The sequence below is a fragment of the Labeo rohita genome, chromosome 8, assembly GCF_022985175.1.
Source record: "Labeo rohita strain BAU-BD-2019 chromosome 8, IGBB_LRoh.1.0, whole genome shotgun sequence".
NCBI lineage: Eukaryota > Metazoa > Chordata > Actinopteri > Cypriniformes > Cyprinidae > Labeo > Labeo rohita.
Window position 1 is genome coordinate 6,458,251 of NC_066876.1, and position 26,386 is coordinate 6,484,636.

At 35.5% G+C, this 26,386-nt stretch overlaps 1 protein-coding gene across 1 annotated transcript in view; it reads right to left on the bottom strand.

Annotated features, from left to right (window-relative positions):
- cabin1 (calcineurin binding protein 1) overlaps positions 1-26,386 on the bottom strand; it is a 124,554-nt gene that overhangs the window by 91,693 nt on the left and 6,475 nt on the right. The window contains exons 10-25 of the mRNA XM_051117010.1: positions 23,558-23,729; positions 23,189-23,319; positions 22,878-23,095; positions 20,006-20,078; positions 19,717-19,904; positions 19,432-19,563; positions 15,638-15,835; positions 13,384-13,626; positions 13,059-13,212; positions 12,850-12,962; positions 10,324-10,476; positions 4,753-4,959; positions 4,535-4,680; positions 4,185-4,446; positions 3,936-4,100; positions 2,494-2,583 (exon numbers count right to left, since the gene is read on the bottom strand). Coding sequence (XP_050972967.1) covers positions 2,494-2,583; positions 3,936-4,100; positions 4,185-4,446; positions 4,535-4,680; positions 4,753-4,959; positions 10,324-10,476; positions 12,850-12,962; positions 13,059-13,212; positions 13,384-13,626; positions 15,638-15,835; positions 19,432-19,563; positions 19,717-19,904; positions 20,006-20,078; positions 22,878-23,095; positions 23,189-23,319; positions 23,558-23,729 — 2,645 coding nt within the window. The remainder of the gene's footprint in view (positions 1-2,493; positions 2,584-3,935; positions 4,101-4,184; positions 4,447-4,534; positions 4,681-4,752; positions 4,960-10,323; positions 10,477-12,849; positions 12,963-13,058; positions 13,213-13,383; positions 13,627-15,637; positions 15,836-19,431; positions 19,564-19,716; positions 19,905-20,005; positions 20,079-22,877; positions 23,096-23,188; positions 23,320-23,557; positions 23,730-26,386) is intronic.

The following is a 26,386-nucleotide window of genomic DNA, read 5'->3' on the forward strand; positions in this document are numbered from 1 at the left end:
TGATGAAAGGGACACCGTGGACTTAACGAACATGCGTACACGGCAGCCACTGTAAACCTGTGAGAGCGCAAGTGCACATGAAGTGTGCCATTTGGGACATGGCCACTGTGATGTGTTGCTTAGAGACACAACACAGTTCTGCTCTGGCTTTGTTTGAAACTATTTCCATTGTCGAAATACAGCAAAAACAAGAACGGCTCTGTCTAAAATGTAAGTCACTAATATTAGAGATATTAGATATATGCTGAAACGGTAGCCGATTATTCAGGATGATATCGGCTGATGCCGATACCGATAGTTTGATTTTCTTAAGGAAAAAAAAATCCGTCCTAATCGATGCTGTTAATTACACATGGAACCCTATCAATTGCAGGGCTCTAGACGGCGACAGTTTTTTGAGAATGTGCGAGTTCAAACGTGATTGCATTTGTGCCAGTGCATGTTCTGCTCTGCTCCGAAGCGTCTGCTGTGCTCCATGCATAAAGTGAATACTGCAGAAAGGAGATTTTTCAGATCACGTGAAGTGAGAGAGGCGCTTTCAGTGCGAGCGATTTGGAAGCAGAGCCTGGTTTATACTAGCCGCGTCAGCAAGAGTGACAAAAATGACACGAATACAAAGGATAGCGAAGGGACAGAGGATTTGGTTTTCAAGCTAAAGTAAAATAAAAGACCGCTTCTAAAACCAGAGAAGGTGAACATGTTGGTTTTGTCTTTGCTGTTTATGTCACGTTACACTATGGAGGCTTTCTTTAAATGTAATTTATTCCTCCTTGTTTGCTAAATGTGCCATGCCTCATCTCATTTGTCTTATTTATGTTAATTAACATTATATAAGTTAGTTTGTCTTTCAAGCATTTGTTTTAGTTTTAAACAGCGAATAGATGTAAGCACAACAGACAATTATCTTTTCTTGTAAAAATTCAAAGGCGAAAGTGAAAGTGTCCGAAGCCGGGCTTAAAAGAGGAACTCCCCTTCACAAAATTCAAATCACAAATAATACCGATGAAAAAGAACGGGATAAATGTTAACCGCTTTTGTTAATAATAAAATAATGTACGTTTCTAGTAGAATGTCCCATAAACTTACAATTGTCTTTTATATCTTCATAAATACATTAAGTAAAAAAAACTCTTCTTTAGTGTTGTTTTATAGCTAACTAATGAACTGTGAACAGCGGATAACTTTGCTGAGGTAAATGTCACATTAAGTGACATACTGTTCACAATCCGTTTTATTGGCACCTTTCCGCGTTTAAAACACTGATTGAGCGATTACATTAGACATGATACATTTTGGTAAGCCAAATATCTATATCTTTCATCATGCCTTATGTGTATTTTTGTAACTTTTTTAACTGGAAAAGTCTCACGCTCCGTGATGCTGCTTAAAATGAGGTGCAAAACGATCTGTTACGTCACATTTAAAAGCGTCAAAACGGCATTAGTTGTTTTTGTGATAGAATGTACAAGATTTAAAAGCTGAGACGCTGTTTCTTATCAGGAGTAAAAAAGCACAGAGCTCTTTGTGATTATTGGATGCGATGCGTGCTACTTGCATACAGGAGTGTAGAAAAAAAACTGCGGATCTGGCAATGCTGGCTTGAACTACGGGTAAGTCATACAGTCAAATGGCCTGCTTTAATGTTGCTATTTGTAACTGTTAATGCCTAATTGTCAGAGATTTTCTTCACTCACAGTACAAGTTGCAGTCTGCCTTTTGATTGACAGGCTACTTTTGGCCCTGACCATACTTTTGGCTGATTTTGAACAATCATAATAATAAATTAAATTGTTTTTATCGGGAGATAGCAATTGTTGGCCGATACATCGGTGCATCTCTAACTAATATCCTTGTTTATCGGACTGTTCATCAAATCAATATCACATTTGCAATGCTGATACATGGATATTTCATAACTACAGTTTACATCCTCCTTTCAGAATCTGCAAAATGTTAATCATTTTACCAAAATAAGAGGGATAATAGAAAATGCATGTTATTTTTTTTTTTTTATTCATAACTGACCTGAATGAGATATTTCACATAAAAGACGTTTAAATTTAGTCCACAAGAGAAAATGATAATTTATCATTTTAAAAAGTTTTAAAAGTTTGTTTTTTTGTTTAGTGATAGTTGTTCATGAGTCACTTGTTTGTCCTGAACAGTTAAACTCTCTGCTGTTCTTCAAAAAAATCTTTTAGGTCCCACAAATTCTTTGGTTTTTCAACATTTTTGTGTGTTTGAACCCTTTCCAACAATGACTGTATGATTTTGAGATCCATTTTTTCGCACTGAGGACAACTGAGAGACTCATACACAACTATTACAGAAGGTTTAAATGCTCACTGATGCTAAAGAAGGAAAAATTAAGAGCCGGGGGTGTCACTGGTATAATTTTAATGCTTCTTTCAAAAGAATTAAAATTATACCAACCCCAAACTTTTGAACGGTAGTGCACACCACAATGTAAATTAGCTCTATTTCACTACATACCTCTAAGGCCTCCATGGCGAGGTCAGGCGGGTTGTGGTAGTGGATTTTGCGTGGGTATCTGGCTGCCTCCTCATGCAGGTAGTGTGCAGACTGGAGAGAGATGACACAAGGGCTTTAATGAGATGTGTGTCTGACTGTTGTGCAATCAGTAGCCAGTTTCATACATAAAACCCCAGCAAAAGCTTTACAAGTTTTATACATTTTTATCCACCAGTAACTGACTGAATGTTGAAAAATGGGCATTTCATACCAGAACAGAGTCAGACCTGAAGGTGAGCTTGTTGCTAAAAGTAGACTTCTGTCTGAATCATTCTCAAACTGTATCACTGAGCTGTTGGCATATTGGATTTAAGTGCTTTCACACCTGGCTGGCTTGGAGCATTTGTTTAGAAACCTGGCAAGTTTTTTCTTTAGTTTAGATCATTTAGGCATATATGTGACCCTGGACCACAAAACCAGTCATAAGTCGCACGGGTATATTTGTAGCAATAGCCAAAAATACATTGTATGGGTCAAAATGATCAATGTTTCTTTCATGCCAAAAATCATTAGAATGTTAAGATCATGTTCCATGAAGATGTAAACGTTGTATCATAAATGTATCAAAACTTAAATTTTTGATCAGTAATATGCATTGTTACGGACTTCATTTAGACAGCTTTAAAGACGATTTTCTCAATAATTTGATATTTTTGCACCCTCAGATTCCAGATTTTCAAATAGTTATATATCTTCATCCAAATACTGTCATATCCTAACAAACAATACATCAATAGAAAGCTTATTTATTTAGCATGTATAAATCTCAACTTCAAAAAGTGACCTTTATGATTGGCGTTGTAGTTCAGGGTCACATATATACTTGCAGTCGTGCTCAAATCCATGCCAAAGCAATCGGTCTGAGATCGCCTAAATAAGCTGGTCTCAGCCAAATTGACAAAGAACTCTGAAGTGGTTTGGTTGGGGTGAGAAATCAATCCGATCCAACAGAACAACAAACCAAGCAGTATTACAGTTAATGGGAAATGCATTATCTCTCTCTCTCTCTCTCTCTCTATATAAAGCCACTTGTCTAAAAAATGTCCTGGCTCTTCCAAGCTTTATAATAGCAGTGAATAGGTGCCATCATAAAAAGCTAGGACATTTTTTAATTTAACTCTAATTGTATTTGTCTGAAAGAATAAAGTCATATACATCTAGGATGGCTTGAGGTTGAGTAAACCATTGGGTAAATTTTTTTTTTTTTTTTTGCTGAACTTTTCCTTTAACTTGAGGTGAAACAAGCTAAAAAGAAACTGCAATTTTGTAACAAATTAGGCTCCTGTTTTGGAGCAAAGCAAACAATCTACAGGTCTGAAAACGCCATTAAACAACCCTGGTGATGGATGTCGCACATTCCCAATCAGATTATCCACCAGGCCAGCTGTAGCCCAGCTCATCACCTTTTTGTACAGCAGCAGGTAGTCTTTGGGCGGCAGTTTGCGCTTCTCTGCAATCTTTCCCAGCATGTAGTGAATGAGCCACTCCTCCTCATCGCCGTCACAGCGTGAGGCGCTCTGAAAGCACTGCGACGACGTCTCCAGCATCGAGTCTCTTCGTTCTTCCATCTTTAAACACAAATCCTAAAACAGTGAGTCTCATTTCTAGTTTTTTACACACACTTATATATTGTTTTGTACACAATCACATACCTGTTTGATCAAGTCTGGAGGAAGTTCTTGTTTCCACTGTTTGAGCTGTCTGGATGCGAAGGAGTGCAAGGCATAGGACATGGTACCATACTCTATCCAAAGAGAGAGGTTGGAGCCGTCTATCTCCAGAGCCCTTTTAAAACAGGTCAGCACAGCCAGAGAGTTTTTCCAGATGGGTCCATCACTCCTGAGCTCATTGGAGTTCAGCTTGTCCTGGATGCGACTGGCGCGTGCCAGTGCCATGCCCGCCCATGAGTCAAACCTATCAGAGAGACAGAAAGACAACAGTCACCTACAGCTGAGCTGAATGCTTTCATGTTAAAAAGCTCAAATGTAAAACTATCACAGACCTGTTGGGACACAGGCTGATGTCGTGCATGTAGAACTTGATGGCTTTCGACTGCTCTTTGTTTTTGAAGTGGTAATCCGCTAGCAGGTAGTACAGCTCGTTGACCACAGGGGGCGCCGGGGTAGCTCCTTCTGGAAGTGCTGGCACCTTAAAAAAAGAGAAATGCTTTTAAGTAACATGAAGATCTAGATGAAGGGATAAAAGACGATGAGCTCATACCTTGAGAGCACCTCCTTCGATATAGGCAGACACGTCGTCTACAGGGAGCGTGGGGCCATCGTTACGTGGGATTATACCAGAAAGCCTTTTAAGCAGGTTAGCAAGGTCAGCAGAGACAGTGCTGGTTTTATAGCTGTCAAACTCTGGCAAGGTCTTGGGTTTAAAGTACTCAAACATAAAGACAGCATCATCCCAGTGGAGCTCCACCTAGATCAGAGATAGACAGACAGAGAGAGAGAGAAAGACATAGAAAGAGACCAGAGGAAAAGAGGCAGAATAGAAAGGGATAGATGTATCAATCAGGGGGCAAACGATTACCAGCCTGGCCAATTATCAGAGCCAATATTAAAGTGCCCATGAAATCAAAATTGAAGTTTTTTGGCTTTTAGTATGAATATGTTAGCCTTAAGGTTATCTATAAGCTAGTATGCTCAAAAACAATGACAGAATTCACATTTAGAAGATATACGCATTCAAAACTTACGATCTCTAACTTCCTCCAATATGGATCAATGATTTTATGACATCACCCTGCACTTTAGCTTCTCATCAAACTTCCTGTCCAATCAAATGCTCTCTAGAATCCAAAGTGTCCCACCCCCTACACTATAAGTAGCCCCTGAAGCTGCGGCTAAAATTGATCACTTGTTCATAGAGTTAGTGAATGCGGAGATATAGGCGATTCAGACGATTCAGTGTAAATACGCATTCCATTGGGGTGAATGAAGTCTGGTTTTACTTTGTGTTGCACGAACACGACTTTGCGTTCCAGAGACACGATAGCACAGAGCGGATCACATTCGCGACGCGGCACAGACCACAAAATGTGTTTGACACATTTGAATTCTACTCAGAATGCTATTTTATATATAGATAATGCGATATGGATGAGACTGTGGCTGCCATACGCTGTCAAATGCAGCTTTACCCATCACACTGGCTTTAGCCCAAGCTGTGATTTGAACAATACGCTATTGGCTATTTAAAAAAAAGGGGCAGGATTGCTTGATATGCTTGATATCATGCATCACGGTCCAAAAGAGTTTTATTTTAGTATTATTTGCATATTACAGTATTTATTCATATTTTGAATTAGCATTTATTTTAATACATTCAGTTTCCACTTTAATTTTAGTTTAAGCTTTAATTATATTGCTGTGCTTTTATCATTATTATTTGTTATGCATTCTATAGCTTTAATTACTTTTTTAATTTTAGGGTTTTTTTTTTTTGTTTGTTTTTTTTAGTTTTTTAGTCATTTGATTACCTCAAGCATATATTACTTTAGTTAGTTAGTTGCCAAAGCAATATTTTTAATTTCATTTAAGCTTTAAGTTAAATGAGAAGATAAGAAAATATTCACCAATTATTTAAATTTTACTTATTATCAGAATTATTTCCATTAACCAATATTATATATAATGGTTTAATCCTAGTTTTAATCAACAGTGACAACACATTAACTTTTTGCCACTAAATTAACCTATTAACCTGTCTGCGAACTAAGATTTACCAGCCATAAATGTCTTACCAATCCCAAAATTGTGCTTCTCATAATTTACATACACGTATAAAATATTTTTATTATTACATTTAATTTTTTCCACATATTTAACATTTTAGTAACACTTTACAATAAGGTTAATTTGTTAATATTAGTTAACAAGAATGAACAACACATCTCCATTTATTAATCTTAGTCAATGTTAATTTAAGCATTTACTAATGCATTATTAAAATTAAAAAAAAAGTTGTGTTTGTTAATATTAGTTAATGCACTGTCAACTAACTAAACCAACTAACTCAAACGTCTAAAACAAGGAACGACTATATTTTTATTAACTAATATTAACAAAAATTAATAAATAGTGTAATAAATGTATTGCTCATTCTTCGTTCATGTTAGTTAAAACATTAATGTTAACAAATGACACCTTACTGTAAAGTGTTACCAACATTTTTATTAATATGCTTTCTTATTATATTATTTTTATTAGAATTACAATTTTGTCTGAGACAATGGGATTTTAAACACTGATAATTCTGGTGATTTTGCAGTACACACATGAATAGTTTTAACTAGGGATTTCTGTCAATCTGTGAGTGAGAATAAACTCTTTTGTTCCCTCAGGAAAACCAGTATATGAACAATGGCAGGTACGCAGTAATATCCTGCACTCTGTGATTTTTTTCATTACCAGAACTATTTGACTACACTGACGAGTGACAAAAGACAGAATTATCACTTATCCACTTGAACAAAAAGCAATTTCCCCGCTGGCATTATTACAGTGTTTTTGGGGAGAAATGATCTAAACGGGCTGTAAAATTGGGCTGATTAGTTCTGATTTATAACACTAACAATGCAGGAGTAGATACATGAATAAAACCTACAAAATGGTTAAGAGAATAAATGCAGGGTGAGTTATGGAATGAAACCAGCTAATTAGTTCAGAAAGCCAGGATTGAGTAATTTGTCCTGGAACTGATTTTAAAAAGTAGGCCGACAGCATCTGTAATTATGCTCCCTTTTAAGATTACACGTATCGTTTGAGGACAACACACTAAATTTCCCTAAAATAAAGAAAGTTAAAAGAAATGTTGATTTTATAACTCTATTAGATTCCCTACTGAAAAAAAATAAATGAAAACTGATTATTTAGCTAAGGCGGCAACATTTAATAACCAAAGCTAAAAACCAAAATGACCACCAACACTGCCTTGTTTTTTGTTCTCTTTTCTTCCAGTGGTGGTGTATCTCACACAGACTAAGTTCAATATTTGCTAAGTGCCTGCAAAAACACAAGCAGCATCTACACTGCACAATCTGTTTCCTCCAGAGACACAGAAATAAGTGCAGAACACCTCGGTATTGTACTTTGGTGGAGTGTACAGTGTTTCCTGTGCACAGAGCAGTGCTGCATAATGGGTGTGTGTGGGTGGTTAAATGATCAATGTGACTCTTGCTGCCAAAAGATAATCAATCACTGAATTATTGCTGAATCAGACCGCCAACTCATCCTAGCCAACATCCACCTACTCTCATTAGCGCAAGGACAGTTCTTCTTGTTACAGCTTCGTACATAAAATGAGAAACACAGGAAACTTTGGAGTCATGTTAGGAAGTTTGTGAAGTCAAAACCAGTGACTTAAAGGTTAAATACAGCTTCAAAGGGCTCTAAATGATCCCAGCCAAGGAAGAAGGGTCTTAAAAATAAATATTTGTATACTTTTTAAGCACAAAAGCTTGTGTAGCACAGGCTCTGCGATGCTACAAATTAGTAATGGGTCGTTCTTAAACGATTCGTTCATTTTCGGGAAGAACGAGTCGTCTCGGGGGAGTGATTCGTTCAGTCGCGCATGCGCAACATCCTATTAGGTTCTGTACTGGAATTAGTTCACCTGTTTCGAGTCATTATGGGGCTTTCACGTGATAAACTAACGACTCGAACGCGAAGACTCAAGAGATGAAATAATCTATTCTTTTTCCGGCTCACACTGCACTGGTTAAGCTTAAGGGGCTGTCATGTGATGAACGAACGACTCAAACCCAAAGACTTGTCAGATAAGAGGTGAGGTGAGCTAATCATAGACTAAAGACCCTGGTAAACAATAAATTAGTTTCTGTTTCTTATAGCATTATAGTTTTGTCTTGTTTGTAGTGTGATCAACGTTTGTGTAAGCAGTAGATGTGTTAGGGAAGTAACACGTAACATTTTAATTATATTTTGCTAAAATGAACGAAATGACTCGAAAAAAAAGATTCGTTCATTTTGCTGAACAAGACTCAAAGGTCAGAGTCGGTAAAATGATCCGAACTTCCCATCACTACTATGAATCACGTGTAAGTTCATCGTCTGTGTACTGAGTATGGCAAAAAACTCCATTACATTTTCTGCTACAACTTGAGAGGAGGACATCGTTGTACCTTTTTGTTTGTTACAAACTTACTTGCACTTTCTTAGTCTTTGCACATTCGCTTTGTAAACACTGGGTCTGTAGTTCAATAGTACGTAGCGTTGTGAGCGCGCATCCCAGAACCTGTGCTACACTAGCTTTTGTGCCTAAAAAGTATAAAAAAAAAAAAATCCAAAAAAAAAAAAAAAAAAAAAAAAAAAAATGACAGATCGTTTCACTAGATAAGACCCTTCTTCCTTGGCTGGGATCGTTTAGAGCCTTTTGAAGCTGCATTTAAACTACATTGCGGAAGTTCAAAATCAGGGCACCAATGAAGTCCATTATATAAAAACCATAATTTCTTCACGACTGAAGACCGAAAGACATGAACACCTTGGATGACAAGAGAGTGAGTATATTATTTGTAAATTGTTGTTCTGGAAGTGGACTTCTCCTTAAACTACATTTTAAGTTAAACAATCATCAGAAAACATTGACTGATGGCACAAAGTATATTGAGCGACAAAAGGCACAGAAAAGCAAGTGAATCAAGCACACTCTCCGTGAATATCTTCGCCATCAAGCAGAATTGGGAAGTTGATTCAGTTTAATGAATTGAACCAAATGGATTGATTTTATGTCTGCTTCAGTCTAAATTGTTCCTAAATCAGCAGGGACCAGGCAATATAATATATTAATATCTGGGTCACGAATCCATAATACTGTCTGTGCCAAAGGAAAAAAAACTATTCAACCTTTTTTCAATGTGCTTCAGTTTGATAATGATAAAAATTTTATTGCCATTTAAGTTGTTTAAGTGTTTTTGTGAGTAGTTTCTACTGTTGCTAGCTAATTTATTAAAAGGACAGCTTAAACTCTAGCTTAAAAAGCTACAAATTAAAATTCTGTAATCATTTTCATAATTAGTTCTTGCACATCAAACAAGCACGTCTGTGCTTCTGCTGACCATATTTGATGTTTATATGTGATTAAAAGCCTAAATTAAATCTGTTCATCAAATAAAGTGATCACAACTCTTCAAAAAACTAATTAAAGAAGATGGGATTAAATCACTCAATTCACGAGAATTATTCTTATGATTCTTTATAAACTTGTCATTGTTGGTTGCATGGACTTTCAATGGAGGGACAATTTTCATTTCTGGTCAACTACTCCTGTAACGAGTCTCATTCTGCTAACTCTTAAAAAAAAAAAAAAAAAAAACACTTCTATGCCATCACTATTTCTTATATCCAAGCTTGTACTATTCTAGACACTGTTGAAAGTTTGTAATGCTAGCACTTCTCGTGTTCTCATGCCTCCTTAAGATGAATTGCTTGTTGTGCTCCTCCTTTGTAAGTCGCTTGGATAAAAGAGATTGCTTAATTAATGAATGTAAATGTAAAACAACATTCAATTTCTCTGTTATGCGGCATATTTCATATTGTACTGGGTGGTATTAGTGATGAATGTTATTTTACTTTGTTTGCATGGCCTTGGTTATTTGAATATAAAACTTGTTTCAGATGCAGAGTGAGCTATTATTTTGATGAAAGATTTTGAAAACAAACATTTATTATCTTGCATGCACTGATGAATTGTGCACATCAGTGACATTCAGAAAGTTAATTGTGTAAAATATACTCATATTATTTGTTATTGCGAGTGTGTTACCTGTGGGGCAGAATGCTCCTCTAGGTATCGGGCTTTGCTTTTCTTACTCGGATAAGCGTACAGACAGAAGAAACACTGCTCAAGTGCTGTCTCCAGATCTTCTTTATATGGTAGATTCTCATGTCCTGAGAGCTTCTCCCGCAAAACACGCACCTGAAAACATACACGATCATTAGACAGCAGTAGGTCTTCGTTTTCAGTGTTATTTTGACAGGAAATTTTGATTTAGTTTTAGTCAGTCTTTGAACTAAAACGCCAGTAGTTTTAGTCATATTTTAGTCATCTGAATTGCTTTAGTCTAAGTCTAGTTTTATTTGACTAAATATCATTAGACTTTAGCTGACTACTAACGTACTAACGATAGTTATTCATGAGTCCCTTGTTTGTCCTGAACAGTTAAACTGTCTGCTGTTCTTCAGAAAAATTCTTCAGGTCTCACAAATGTGTTGTTTTTTCAGCATTTTTGGTATTTGAACCCTTTCCAGCAATGACTATATGATTTTGAGATCCATCTTTCATTACAGAAGGTTCAAACACTCACTGATGCTCCTAAAGGAAAAACAATGCATTAAGAGTTTGAAGTTCAGGGTAAATTTAACTTATTTTGTCTTCTGGGAAACATGTAAGTATCTTCATTAGCTTCTGAAGGGCAGTAGTAATTAAAAAAAATATAATATTTAGGCAAAATAAGAAAAATGTACACTTCATCTTCATTCGGTTCAAAAGTTTTCACCCCCTGGCTTCTAATGCATTGTTTTTCCTTCTGAAGCATCAGTGAATGTTTGAACCTTCTGTAATAGCTGCATATGAGTCGCTCAGTTGTCCTCAGTGTGAAAAGATGGATCTCAAAATTATACAGTCATTGTTGGAAAGAGTTCAAATACATAAAAATGCTGGAAAAGAATTTGTGGGACCTAAAGAATTTTTCTGAAGAAATCACAGAAAATACACAGCAATCACAGAAAATCTCTCAGAAGGATGGGTTGGGGTGTGGATAGGGATTATAAAACGCATCAAGGGGAGTGGATCCCCCTTGGTACAAATCACATTCCAGGGCCAGGGGCCCTTGGGGAAGAGCCTTATAGGTCCTCCTGGCCTCTGGGTCCCCTGTACAGTCCCCTTTCTATTTATTTTGCATTTAAAAATTGTGCAAATACTTGCATGTAAAACTACATCTTGGCATTTTTAACTATATTTTTTTATTGCAGGGTTTCACACAGCTCATTTTATGGTATACAAGGGTATCCAACCCTTCTCCTGAAGGGCTACCATTCTGCAGTGTTTAGCTCCAACCCTGATCAGACACATCTGAAAACTCTTCAAGATTACATAAAAAAAGTATATGTTGTTACATAAATTACGTTACATTATTGTTTAGGGATGGAGCTAAACCATGTAGGACAGTGGATCTCAAGAGGTGGAACTGCCCACCCCTGAGAATGAAGACGAGACACTTCAGAAATGTGAAACTACAAGAAATGTCTGTGTCTCAATTTTAGGACACTTAGATATGTCATACATGCAGCATATTTTTAATATTAAATATTTGTTAGCATCAAACAAATCATAGAATTATTGATGACTTGGGCTGTTTTTTATACCCTAAAAGTGCAAAGTATCCTGGGAGATACAGCTCATAAAATCCAATATATATAAAATATTAAAACACTTGCCTGTTTTAGGGTTAAGAATCAAGTATATGTAAACTTTGTAACAGGGTCATTTCTCTTGTGGACTATATGTAAACATCTATTATGTGAAATATCTTATTCAGGTCAGTACTACATAAAAAAAATAACATGCATTTTGTATGATCCCTCCTATTTTGGTAAAATAACATTTTGCAAGGTATATGTAAACTTTTCACCTCAATTGTAATATGCATTCTTTATAACAACATGCATACAACATCGGGAAAAGTACTTTTTTTTTTTTAAAGAAATGATTTTTTTTTATTAGTGACAGTAAATACATTTATAAAGCTGCAAAATATTTCTATTTCAAATTACTGCTGTTCATTAGAATTAGAATAGAATCCTGAACAATGTAACACATTTCCACAAAAATATTAAACAGCACTGTTTTCAGCATTGATAATAATAATAAATGATTCTTGAACAGCAAATCGTCATATTAGAATGATTTCTGAATGATCATGTGACACTGGAGTAATGATGCTGAAAATTCAGCTTTGCATCACAGGAATAAATCACATTACAATAAATTGAAATAAAACGTAAAAATATTACTGTTTCTACTGTACTTTTGATCAAACATGATCAATACAGCCTTGCACATGAGACTTCATTAAAAACATGACAACAATCGTAATCACCCCAAAACATTGAATATTTTAGTTGTGCTTAGAATAAATGATTGAATTAAATAATACCATCTGTTTTTAAAATTTAAAGTAAAATTATTAAAATTATTCATAATACGCATGACAGAAGTCAGGTCCTGATTACAGATGCACAGAAACATGTCAGAGAAATGTGTGCCGGCATGATATCACATGACACTCACAAAAAACTTGAGTAAAGTGCCATCCGAGTTGCAGCACCAGGAGCGACGACCCAGACATTCATGCGCCGTGTTCAGAAGCATGAGGGAGGAGGGCAGCAATGGAGTATCATCCTCTACAGCACACAAACACACACAGCTGTGTCAACATCGCTAAGCACACACTAAGATGATCACTACACTAAAATGTTATCATCTCTCTTTATTCATACCATCATCATCCTCATCAGTGATGTGCTGCCGCAGCATGCAGTCAAACGCAGCCTCTTCCTGTTTGATGAGGTGGTAGAGCAGAATCCATGGCAAGAGTGATGAGAAATGAGCTTCTTTGGGGTCATCAGGTAAGACCATGCTGCTAGCTATCAACTAGAGAATGAACAAAAACAGTAATCATGCAAACAGTAATATTGTGAAATAACTATTAATCAAGTAACACGATTCTTCAGAAATCATTCTAATATGCTGATTTGCAGCTCAAGAAACATTTCTTATTATGAATGCATTGAAACAAACACGCTCCCATGAATCCACCCATACCTGTATGAGGTTGTTAGCTAGACGTGGTAGATTTGTGGATCGTGGGGTGTGATTGAGCAGCTCAGGCTTGTCCGTAATGCAGCTTTCGATGCCCTTCAGCAGGGCCGTGATGGTGGACACCCACTCCTCCTTGGCAGTGGGGCTGCTGGGTAATGCAGAGTTCAAGTGCTGTATGGCCTCATTGAGAGACACTTCAGATGTCTCGAGGCAGGAGTTGTAGTCTTTCAGCCGCAGCAGGGAGCTCTGGGGAGAAAGAAAAACAAAGACTGATGTGGGATCAACAGGTTAAGTGTTTGAAAACGCAACACTTTTGCAGAATTGAGGGTTGAGGAAATGTTCGGTCATGCGTGTCACATTTAAGACAAATGGGATATTGCACACTTTGAGTACAACTAGTCATTATTCCCATAATAACTAGCTTTTACATGCTGGCTCTATCATTTTAAGCTCTGATATGAATCGGACTGATGCACGGATACATGTCTTTAAGAAAAATATGATGTGCTTCAGAGACAATGCAGTAACACTTTACTTGGAAGCCTGTATACAATCCAGCACAAAGGTATTTATGATGCATAATTATATATTTTGCAATGCACTTCTTTTCAAATGTTTGGAGCTGGTAAGAGACTTCTTTCAAACACATAAAAAAATCTTTTTTCCCCCTCACCAAAGCTGCATTTATTTGATTAAAAATAAAACTGTAACACCATCAATATTATTACAATATAAAACAACTGTTTTTTTTTTTATATACAGTTGAGGTCAAAAATTTACATACACCTTGCAGAATCCACAAAATGTTAATTATTTTACCAAAATAAGAGGGATTATACAAAATGCATGTCATTTTTTGTTTAGTACTGACCTGAATAAGATATTTCACATAAAAGACATCTACATATAGTTCACAAGAGAAAATAATAGTTGAATTTATGAAAAATGACCTTTGGTTTTTCAGCATTTTTGTGTATTTGAAACTTTTCCAACAATGGCTGTATGATTGATACAATGACTGAGGACAACTGAGGGACTCGCATGCAACTATGACACAAGGTTCAAACGCTCACTGATGCTCCAGAAGGAAACAATGCATTAAGAGCCGGGGGTGAAAACTTTTGAACAGAATGAAGATGTGTACATTTTTCTTATTTTGCCTAAATATTATATTTTTTCATTTAGTACTGCCCCTTAGAAGCTACAAAAGATACTAACATGTTTCCCAGACAAAATAAGTCAAATTTACCCTGATCCTCAAATTCTAAAAGTTTTCACCCCCTGCTCTTAATGCATCATGTCTCCTTCTTGTGCATCAGAAGGAAAACCCAAAGAAACCATGGGACCTGAAGGATTTTTCTGAAGAACAGTGGGCAGTTTAACTGTTTAGGACAAACAAGGGACTCATGAACAACTATCACTAAAAAAAATAATAATAATAACAGCTGTGGATCATTTAGGTAACAACACAGTATTAAGAATCAAGTGCATGTAAACTTTTAAACGGGATCATTTTTTATAAATTAAGCTATTATTTTCTCTTGTGGACTATATGTAAACATCTTTTATGTGAAATATCTTATTCAGGTCAGTACTAAATAAAAAAATAACATGCATTTTGTATAATCCCTCTTATTTTGGTCAAATAATTAACAGTGTATGTAAACTTTTGACCATATTAAAATGTAATTTTATGCTGAATTTTCAGCACCATTACTCAAGTCTTCAGTGTGACATGACACTTCAGTGTCTTCCTGACACCAAACTTATTAATAATCGTAAACACAGTTATAATACATGAAAATACTTTGCCTACTCAGAGTTATATTATTAAATAAAATTGTTCAGACAAAAATGTAAACTTTTCTGCCTGCATATTTTATTCCTGTTCATGTTTCTTTAAATAACTAATCCTTTAAAGAGCATAATACATAAAATAACACATGAAATTATCATGTTTTTCATTTACCATGCTGTTCACAAGGGATAAAGTACAGTCAGCTGGCCATTATCGTAAAAGTAAACCCTGACAGAGTGATCACAACCACAGATGCCAAGTGGAGGACTCTTGAATTATCATGAAGGGGTTTATTTTGCATTAATGACTGTATATTATGCTGCTTATTACAAAGCTAGATAATTAATAAATAAATATTAGCCAATATGAATGATTTATAACGTATTAATAAAAACTTTGTGATATATTATACATACAGGTTTTCCAGAGAGTGGTAATGAGAAAGCTTGTGTGATTCACCTGCAGCAGTAGCAGCTGTGCCGGTCTCTCCGGAGCAGAGCTGATGTAATCTAGAGGTTTCAGTCGTGCCGAGCCGTGGCCAAAGCTCAGTGTGGGCTGCAGCAGACGGACCACAGACTGGTAGTCTCCGGTGTCAAACATTCTCTGGATCTCCTCCAGAGACTGACATCGCTCTAGAGACTTCAACTTCTTCTCAATCTAAACAGAGCAATGAAAAGAAAACATTTTAGTTTCTTTATCATTACCAATGCCATTCCTTACCATGCCAATATCATGCAAAACTGGGCCTTTTCTTTCGTATCCTTATACACGAGAGATCTGCATTCCAGCGGATGGTGTAGGACGTAGCGTAAGCTATTGGAATATGCTAGTCTCGCGAGAACCAAGTTTTGTTTCCAGCAAAGGAAAACCAGTTTCGTCTTGGCTTATATTGAAATCCTCCAACATTTTTCTTTACAAATCCTCGTTTTGTACTTCTAATTTGTGACGTGCTCCACAATGATCTAATCTCATCATCATCCAGTCTTCCTGGAATGACATGAAGACACAGAACAAACTGAAACAGAGTAAATCCAGAAGAACTGTGGCAACGTCTCCAAGATGCTTCAAGAGACCTACCTGCAAAGCTACCTGAAAAATTTTGCGCAAGTGCACCTAGGGCAAAAGCTGCTGTAAACACAAAGAATGGTCGCACCAAATGTTGATTTCATTTAGTTAATAGAAGGCAATTGATAAAGAAAATCTATTTATGACAGCATCCTCATTTTACAGCAATTTTACACAAGTGCCTAAAACTTTTAACAGTGCTGCAGCTTTGCAGGTGGGTTTCTTGAAGCATCCTGGAGACTTTGTCACAGTTCTTCTGGATTTAATCTGTCTGAGTTTGTTCTGTTTCTTCATGTCATTCCAGACAGACTGGATGATGATGAGATCAGATGTCTGTGCAGAGCACTGGCTGTTGTCAGACTCCTTGTGCAAACAAAAATCTCACTGGATTATTACGATTAATGGCAAAATGAATGTTTGGAAATGTAATCTGATATTTCCTACTGACACACTACAGCAAAAGACTGTATTCATCTGAAAGAATAAAGTCATATAAACTTAGGATGACTTGATGGTGTAAATCATGGGGTAATTTTGATTTTTGGGTGAACTATCACTTTAAAAGAATATTATCAGGGTGTTGTGTAATAATAAAATATATAGAAAGAGAATTAAGAATAATAATAGAATATAATATAAAATTATAATTGATACTGTCATTAATAACAGTAAAGTATATAATACTGTCATTTTTAATTTGGTGCATCCTTGCTGAATAAAAGTAATAATTTCTTTCAACAGAAAAAAATCTGACCCCAAACTTTTGAACAGTAAATATCACAGATTGACCAAAATCTCACAATATGATAATATCACGATATGAAGTCCAGGATCAAATACTGCTGCAATATTTACTAAAAAAAAAAAAAAAAAAAAAAAAAAAAAAAAAAAAAAGGAAAAATTAAGACTTGAAAAACAGCAATGACAGTAATAGCCATATATTATAAAACAATTGCAGTGTAAATGAAATGAAAATGAATATTTCATAGGTATATTATTTTTGCTTTACACTACAGCAGAGAAATTACAATACTTCTTTCCTAATTTTTACACTTAAAAGAGATCATTTGAATGTGGACTGCAGTAACGTTTCCTCGTAATTTTACTCTTATTCCTAGACTTAAAAATAAGAGTGATTCATAAAGGTTCCTAAGTGTTAAGGCTAGGTCTCAGCTCCTAAATTATTTAAGAGAGCTGGAGAGGTCTCCTAACCTAGTTATTAGTAACAAGATGGCTGCAAAGAGGAGGAGACACACACTCTCCAATGAACATATGATGTATTGGTGTTACATAATGATATGGAATTGATAAAAAGATACAAACTTAATCATTAAGCAATTTTTTAAGCAATTAAGCAACTGACAAAGTAAGAAAGTTAATAAAGTAAACTTCTATTCTATTATCTCATTCCACTCTACAAATAAATGATCTAACTGCAGAAATACATTTTTTTGCTGGAAAACTTAAAAAAAATAAAATAAAATAAAAATGCAGCAATGTACCGATGATCACAGTGTAATCAGGGCCTTAAATATCATTCCACTAACCCCACCAAACACAACAGTGGCCAAAAGTGATGTGTGGAGGGGTTTAATGACCTCTCATATCACTTAAACCACCAAAAAACAACACTGTTCAGTGTTGCTAACTGCTTTCAATTGAAAGTAGCTAAAACAGTCGCTAAATGCATCTGATGAGGATGAGGTCATAATGGTGAGTTCATTGAGATATATATCAGTGGGAGAGTGCTGTAATCTAAATAAAGTTTGTCCAAGAAATTTATTTTGTTGCTAGGCTTTTGAATAAAGTCTCGATAGAGGTGAGAAAGTCACTAAACACTTATCACTAAATTGACATTGACATAATCAATATTAATATTTTGTTGGTCCTCTCTTGTTTTTGCATGTGATCATAATTTCTTTGTATGACAGCATGGCCAAAAAATGACCACACAATTTGGCATGTTTCACTGCATTATTATCAGAAATGAAACAATTGACTCCAAGCAAATATGCAATATGCTTACAAATTAACACGTTTTTTTTTTTTTTTTTTGATCGCCTGAACGAAGTGCAGCCTTGGCTTTGAAATGTGCATCTGATGAAGGAATTAAGCCATACTGTGCTTTAAATATATTTTTAAAATACACTTTCTGCCCAGAAGACCGCATTTCATATCATCATGTGACCATGTGTGTTTTCTATAGCTATACCACAGTATTAATAATAGGGCAAATCCAGCATTATGGATGTAATATTTTGTGTTATGGATGTGACATATGCATGCTTAGAGAATGTATGTGTTAATAAACCCTTGTTGACAGAGTCTAAACATCAGAAAAAAAAATAACAAATTCTGAAAAAATTATGTTAAAAAAGGAAAATAATCATGCGTTATGGATGTGACAAAAAAAGACACCGTTTTTGAGAGACTACATACTTTGTAGGATTTCTACGAATTAAAAAGCACAAATCAGACGCAATAATACCCAACCAATAGAGAAGTGATGGCTCTTCACAGAACATAAAATTGTTACTTTATTTTAATTTTGATGTGTCTATGAGGAATATGTACTGATATGGATGTGACAAGCCTGAAAATAGCACTTACCAGATTATGGAAAATCATTCACTAAAAAAAAAAAAAATGCTTTAAAAACTTTAATAGAGACCTCACATAGGTATTTGAACCACCAAATGTTGACATCTGCGCTGCCAGTACAGTAAAAACCATTGGTAACCTTTGGTTTCTTTCATGGTAAGGTTGACATCTGCATGAAATTACCCAATAATGTTACATCCCTATTTAATTATGAATACTTGTTTTTTTATTTGATACCCCTGATTCCGATTTTAAACCTATTTTAAAGTTTCTAATCTTTTCTTGCACGTTCAAGGATAAATCCGCATATATATTTATTTTAGAGAGAGTCATAGTTTGACCTACTTTACTACAACGTTAATTAATTAAAGAGCTCTCTCTTTCTTTTTCCCAGTCGTTCTCAGCCGTCATCTTTAATAGAACCATTAACAAGATCAAACGTGTGGAAATACCATGTTGCTGTTTCCACTCCAGTAGTTAATGACTAAATATCTGAACAGCACTTGGAGTCTCCAAGAGTGACTCTTCAATGAAATCTCTAACAGAGGTGATAGTGTCTTGAGACATTGATTTCTTTCATACTGTACCTCCTCTATAGAGATGGCATTGTCCACGCTGAGGTTGCGCAGGAGGATAGTGATTTTTTCCATCTCACTCGTCTGACTTCTTAGCAGACCGATGCACATGTCGTAACACTCAAGTGCCTCCTCCATGTCACCCTAGAGCATCACATTAACATTCATATATTCATGTGTGCAGGGCAAAAACTTCACACAAGTATTAAAACTTCAATACTTCTTTAATTCAAGATAATCAAGTGTTTTAATATGATACAACTGGTGATTCTGTGTTTAGAAACTGAGCTCTTTTACCTGAAAGGCAAGGTATCGTGCTTTGAGCCAGTGAACTCTGACGGCAAAAGAGAGCCAATCGTCTTCAAACAGATCTCTCTGAGAGGCCGCCATGGTCAGGAGGAATATATCAGTCTGAAAGCGAGTCTCTGGACCGTCAGCGTCTTCACAATTCCTTCCTGAACCAGACATGGTCTTCCTCTGAGACACTGTAAATACACGCACATTACATTAGTGTGATTCCTTTTCATGATTTAGGTGCCTGTTGTCAAACACAACACAAATGTCAGACTGATTGTGATGTTCTTACTGTTCTTGCCCTTCATCATGGACTTCTGCTCCAACTGTAGCTCCAGACAGCAGAGACACATCAGCATCATTTCCTGTTACATCAGACAATATATGTTTTAGTAGATGTATTGGTCAGACCTGCAAACATCTATTACATGCATCTGATATGTACATAGTGATATGTTATAGTTAGACTAAGCGACATTCTTCTGGGAAATAAAAAAGTGAAGTGCAGTTGACAAGGATAGAAAAATATAATTATCAGGCACATAGGTTTGAGGTCAGTAAGACTTAATTTCATTGTTTTGTTTTGTTTTGTTTTGTTTTTAAAAAAAAAAAACAACAACACATGAATACTTAACCAAAGATGCATTAAATTGACACTAACCTACCAAAGTTTTGGGGTGTAAGATATTTATTTTATTTTATATTTTTAAAGAAATAAATACTTTTATTTACCAAGAACACATTAAATTGACATTAAAAAGACTTTAACGATGTCACAGATTTCTACTTCAAATACATGCTGTTTTTACTATGTATATCAAAGAAAAATGTACCACAAAAACATTAAGCAACTGTTTTTTAACATTGATAATAAGAAGAATTATTTTCCAAGCAGTAAATTGGCATCTGAGACTGATTTCTGAAGAATCATGTGACACTGAAGACTGGAGTAATGATCCTAAAAATTCTGATAATTTTTTTTTAATTACACTTAAAACATTTTAAATTGTTATAATCCTGTTTGCTCAAGATAAACTGTTTTCTTCATTCATTTTATGTTTTATATTTGGTCTTGTATGTTAACTGTGTAGGTTGATTTACATAACAGAGAGTGTCTGTGACCTAGTTTTTGCTAAAAACACTCATTAAGTTATCTGCCTCTGTCTGATTTTCAGTAGACCCACTGGGAGAAATACAGCAAGCTCAGGTGGCATGATGAATAGAGTTTTGTATCCAGCCAGGTGTGAGCAGTGTATGTGCCAAATGATCTTCCGCTGAGGAAAAAACTCCTTTAAGAGAACACGTGTAGCCATTTCCTCCTATGCACTGATGAATAAACACGCTTCTTAGTCATTCTTTTGTTCCTACAACAATTTTCTTTCAGTCATTCCCACATATTCAGACTACTGGAATAAAATTGTTCATCAAACTATGTTTAGTTAAAGGCACAACATGTAAGTTTTTGCCACTAGAGGATGCATATTCAAAACAAACAAAGAACCAAATGTGTAGTTTGATGATGCCGTGATTGTGTGTGGAATCATGGGAGTTGTTGCCTTCATCCCCACAGCCGATGCAATCTGTTGGCACTCGGGCAGATATCATGTTCATGGATGAGCTAGTGTATTAAAGACTTATTAAGGTCACTGTAGTATGAAGCAGGACGGGGCTGAAAGTTGTGGAAGCGAAACAAGGACGCTGGACTGATTTCTAATGGAGGACGAGTTCAATACACAACTCAAAAGCAGCAGAGCTTTTATTATGCCACAGTCTACCACTTCCACTCCTTCCGTTCATGCGCATTTGAGGTAAAACAGCATAGTTTTATCATACTATATTTGAGTATGTTGAAAGTTGTGTTATAATGCTATTCTGTGTGTTCATCACCTGTCTAATAAAATGCATAACATATTAAAGTGTCTTTGGGGTTTCCATGTTTTCTACAAAATAAAACTGGAAAATCAAGGGTATATAATGATACTGGCAGGCGACGCAATGAAACGGTCTGTTACACTAGTTGAAATTGCTTATTTCACTGGATTTAAACATTCTTTGAAACATTTGGGAAAATGTAAGTACACAAGTCAGCTAAATATATAACACTGTTGTAGTGTTTTTTTTAGATATTTTAATAAAAAAAAATCTTGCATATTGTGCTTTTAAGGATTTTAAAAGCATAACTGAATAAGTAAAAAGAAAAATACATCTTTTCACACCCAGGACAACTGAGGGACTGATATGCAACTATTACAAAAGGTTCAAACACTCACTGATGCTCCAGAAGGAAAAATGATGCATTAAGTGAGTGGGTGAAAAATTTGGAACGGAATGAAAATGTGTACATTTTTCTTATTTTGCCAAAATTTCATTTTTTTTTTGTTTCACTTAGTACTGGCCTTCAGAAGCTACAGAAGATACTAACATGTTTCACAGTAGATAAAATAAGTGAAATTTACCCTGATCTTAAAATTCGAAAAGTTTACACCGCTGGCTCTTAATGCATAATTTTTCCGTCTGAATTATCAGTGAGCGTTTGAACCTTCTGTAATAGTTGCATATGAGTCCCTCTGTTGCCCTCAGTGTGAAAAGATGGATCAAAGGATCAAATACACAAAAGTGCTGAAAAAACATAATTTGTGGGACCTAAAGGATTTTTTTTCTGAAGAACAGCAGGCAGTTCATGTTCAAGTGACTCATGAAAACCAATCAATAAACAAAACAAACAAAAAAAAAAAACTGTGGATAATTCAGGTAACAACACAGAACTAAGAATCAAGTGTGTGTAAACTTTTGAACAGGGTCATTTTTTTTTTTTTTATAAATTCAACTATTATTTTCTCTTGTGGACTATATGTAAACGTCTTTTATGTGAAATATCTTATTGAGGTCAGTACTAAATAAAAAAATAACATGCATTTTGTATGACCCTTCTTATTTTGGTAAAATAACATTTTGCAGATTCTGCAAGGTGTATGTAAACTTTTGGATTCAATTGTGTACAATTTTTTGTACAAGTATTTACTAAAGTGCAGAGAAGAATTATAATTCCAACTGTGAAAATACAATAAAAAGCACTTTTTTTGCAAACAAAACCATAAATATCTTTCAAAGCTGTACTGGCATGAACCTCACAAAGTGTCAAATCCATCGACTAGTCGGCTCACCTTTATGTGCTGGTTGGTGGAGTCTCTAAGTAGTGGGTTAGGCAGCCCAGCGCTGTGTTTCCTCCAGCAGTTGAACAGATCCAACACCACTGTGCCAAGGCCCGACGGCCACTCCTCCAGAAACTTCTGCCCCACCGCCTTCAGATAGCGCATCATCAGCTCAAGGATGCCTCCATTTTGCATGTTCGCCAGCAGGAATGCATGGACCTCCTTCCGCTCTGAAAAACCATGAAGAACACAGAAAAAAAAAAATCAAAGAAATGCAGAAAGAAATTAAATAGGTACTAATAAGAAAACTTCAGTTTCTGTACCTGACTCCATAGAACCGATGTACTCAGACGAGTTGGATCCACGGTTCAACTGAGAATCAGGTTTGCTGTCACATTGTGAGTCCATGTTACTCAGACTCTCCTCATCTTCATCATCTTCAAACTTTTTTAGTCTGTAAAAAAAAAAAAAAAAAAAAAGCTCAAGTCAACGTGGCTTTCTAAGGATGTCTAATATACAACTACGTTGCAGCAAGATTTCATCTAATGTGTTTTCACTGCTAGGATTCACTCAGCATGACAAAACAAAAATAGAAACCATATGACCAACAAAATGTCTTATAGTGCATTGCTTGATATGGTCACAGCAGTTTGGAGCGAAACCCCTGAATAGATTAATATTAAAATAATCACCTGGAGGGGAGGAATTTGAGCAGGAGCTCTTGGAAGTCTATCTTCTCTTCTTTCTTGCATTTGGTGTTGCGGACACGTGCGGAGCGCCTCTTCGCCGTCTCGACGGTGTCCTCTACCACACGTTTTCTCTTGGTGCCTTTTTTCACTTTGTCATTCAAGGCAGCGTCCAAAGCTGTAGGGTGAAAAGCAATGACATCAGTGTAAGTTATGCATCAAAACAAATGCTAAAATGCTCTTGAATTCAGGTTTTTTACAGCTGCTGTTACCGTATGTGTCAAAACCGATTTTTAGAGGAGCCTCTAAAAAATACAAGGTTGGCTGTCTTCAGTGTTGCCTGTATGAACATTTTCAATAAAAAAATCTAAGTCATCATATGCACTACTGTTCAAAAGTTTGGCTTTGGCAAGATGTTCTAATGCTTTTAAAAGAAGTCTCTTATGCTCTCCAAGGCTGTACTTATTTGATTAAAATTACATTAAAAGCAGTAATATTGTGAAATCTTACTACAGTTTTAAATAACCGTTTTCTACTGTAATATATTCTAAAATGCAAGTTATTCCTGTGATCAAAGCTGAATTTTCAGCATCATTACTCCAGTTTTCAGTGTCATGTGATCCTTCAGAAATCATTATAATATGCCGATTTACTGCTCAAGAAACATTTTTTAATCAAATGTTGAAAACATCTTTGCTGTTTAATATTTTTCATACTTTTTTTGGGGTTCTTCAATGAACAGAAGCATTTTTTAAAGAATTTTCGTAACATTATAACTGTCTTTACTTTAAACTTTGATCAGTTTAATGCATCTGTGCTGTATTAAAGTATTAATTTCTTTAAAAAGTAAACACAGTAGTGTTCATACGATTTGAGTGACAAAATTTCAAACAGCAAAATTATGCATACAATGTGAACTTAATGTGTGTTTGGTAGCTCAGTCACAATGACAAATATAGTACAATGACAAAATACAGCAACAATGTATGCAGTAATAAATTCTTGAAAAAGTGAAAACAGCATATTTTCTTAACGATACATGCTATTTACACTGTTAAAATAGCAGGATTTTATGCAATTTATAATACTTACTGCAAAAAGTGGCAATAATCTGCACCTCAGTATTGTAGTACATTATAAAATAATATGTAATAACATAGAGTGTAAATTATAATTTTTTATTAAAATTACATAATAGATGGCACCTTATTAGGACAAAAAGCCCTCCCTACACCTACTCTAACCCAATACCTTTTTTTTTTTTTTTTTTTCATTATTTTCTTAATTTTTATTGAAAAATGCCTTTCCGCTGTGATACGAGATTTGAAAAGGGACTTACAAAAAAAGCTTGGCAAAAGGCGAATGTGAACCCGGGTCGCTAGCGTCAAAAAGACTATGACTCGCGCTTTACCATCTGCACCACTGGAGCTGTTATTTGACAATCGTCTTTTGTAGTGCTGACTAGCCCAATCATGCATTGGTGGGTGGAGATAGCGTAAATGGCCTCTGCTAACAAGGCGGGCTATTTGCACTTCAGGGCTCTAAACCAGTACAAGCAACGAAACGAAAACCGGAAACAAACAAAATTTTGACAGGAACAGAACCTGAAACAGAAACGAAATCAAATTTTATAGTTCCGAACAGAATCGTAAATTTAAAATGGCCATTAACCCGTTAATAACGTTATTTTATTGTTCCATTTAATATTTTCAATTTGCTGTAAATTCAAGTAGTACAGCCTATGCAAATGTAAACTGAAGTATCCACCGAGTGAAATGGTCGTGCTCAGCTGTGAACTCATCATAGGTATGTCACAATAGCAATGCACCAGCGTTAGAGTTTATCCGAGGACAGTGTGCGATGGATTTAGCAGATCACAGGCAGCTGCAGCGCTTCTATGAACTAAGAAAACCATAGGCTTACATAAAAAGGAATATATAGGCCTATACACAAAAATATTCCACTTAAATCATTGATATTAACCAAATGAAAGGAAAAAAAATCTGCTGAGTTTCAGTTTATTGTGACATGATCCAAAGTTCACAGAAAGGAAAACGAGATGGCAGAAAATGTTTTTTTTTTTTTTTTTTTTATATATATATACACGTTTTTTATAATTTTGCAAAAGTTTGACAGTTTTGAATGATGTCTTGCTTCTGTCTGCATGACCAACCAGTGTTGGTATGACAATCACGCCGGTGCCTCACGGCTCACGTGCACACCATATTTTTGCGACATTGCAGCCTGTTCATTATCAAAATAAGAGACAGTGAAAGAAACATAAAAGTAACAGTGCTCCATTGTACAATCGGTTGCGTTCAGCATAACCACCGCCTCACTGTGCTGATAAAACCGATATGAAGGATGATTTTTTTACGTCGATGTGAGTGAAGTACACAGCCTATTACATAATAAATAATATTTTAGCATCCAGATGCATCGCGAATATGGAAACATTTCGATTCGTGCCGAATGAAAGAGGAAGGCATCACCTTAATTTGTTTTTAGATTTTTTTATAGACATTAAAAAAAATTTTTTTTTTTTTTTTTTATAGCCTAAATGCATAGCCTTAACTCCAGAGGATTTGTTGTGGAGAGAAGGAAAACATTTAGCTTCTCCGGCATTTGAGCCTACATTATTTTTGAATGTAATTTTTTTTTTTAAATGTAATTATTATTATTATTGGCAAAGGATTAAAAAATAATAATCATGTTATTAACCGGTATTTTTTCTACTCAAACCAGTTTCAGAACAATAATAATACAGAGGAACGGAAACGTTAAAATATCGATTCAGCTCGGAGTGAACTGACTGAATTTTTTTCCTGTTTTCAA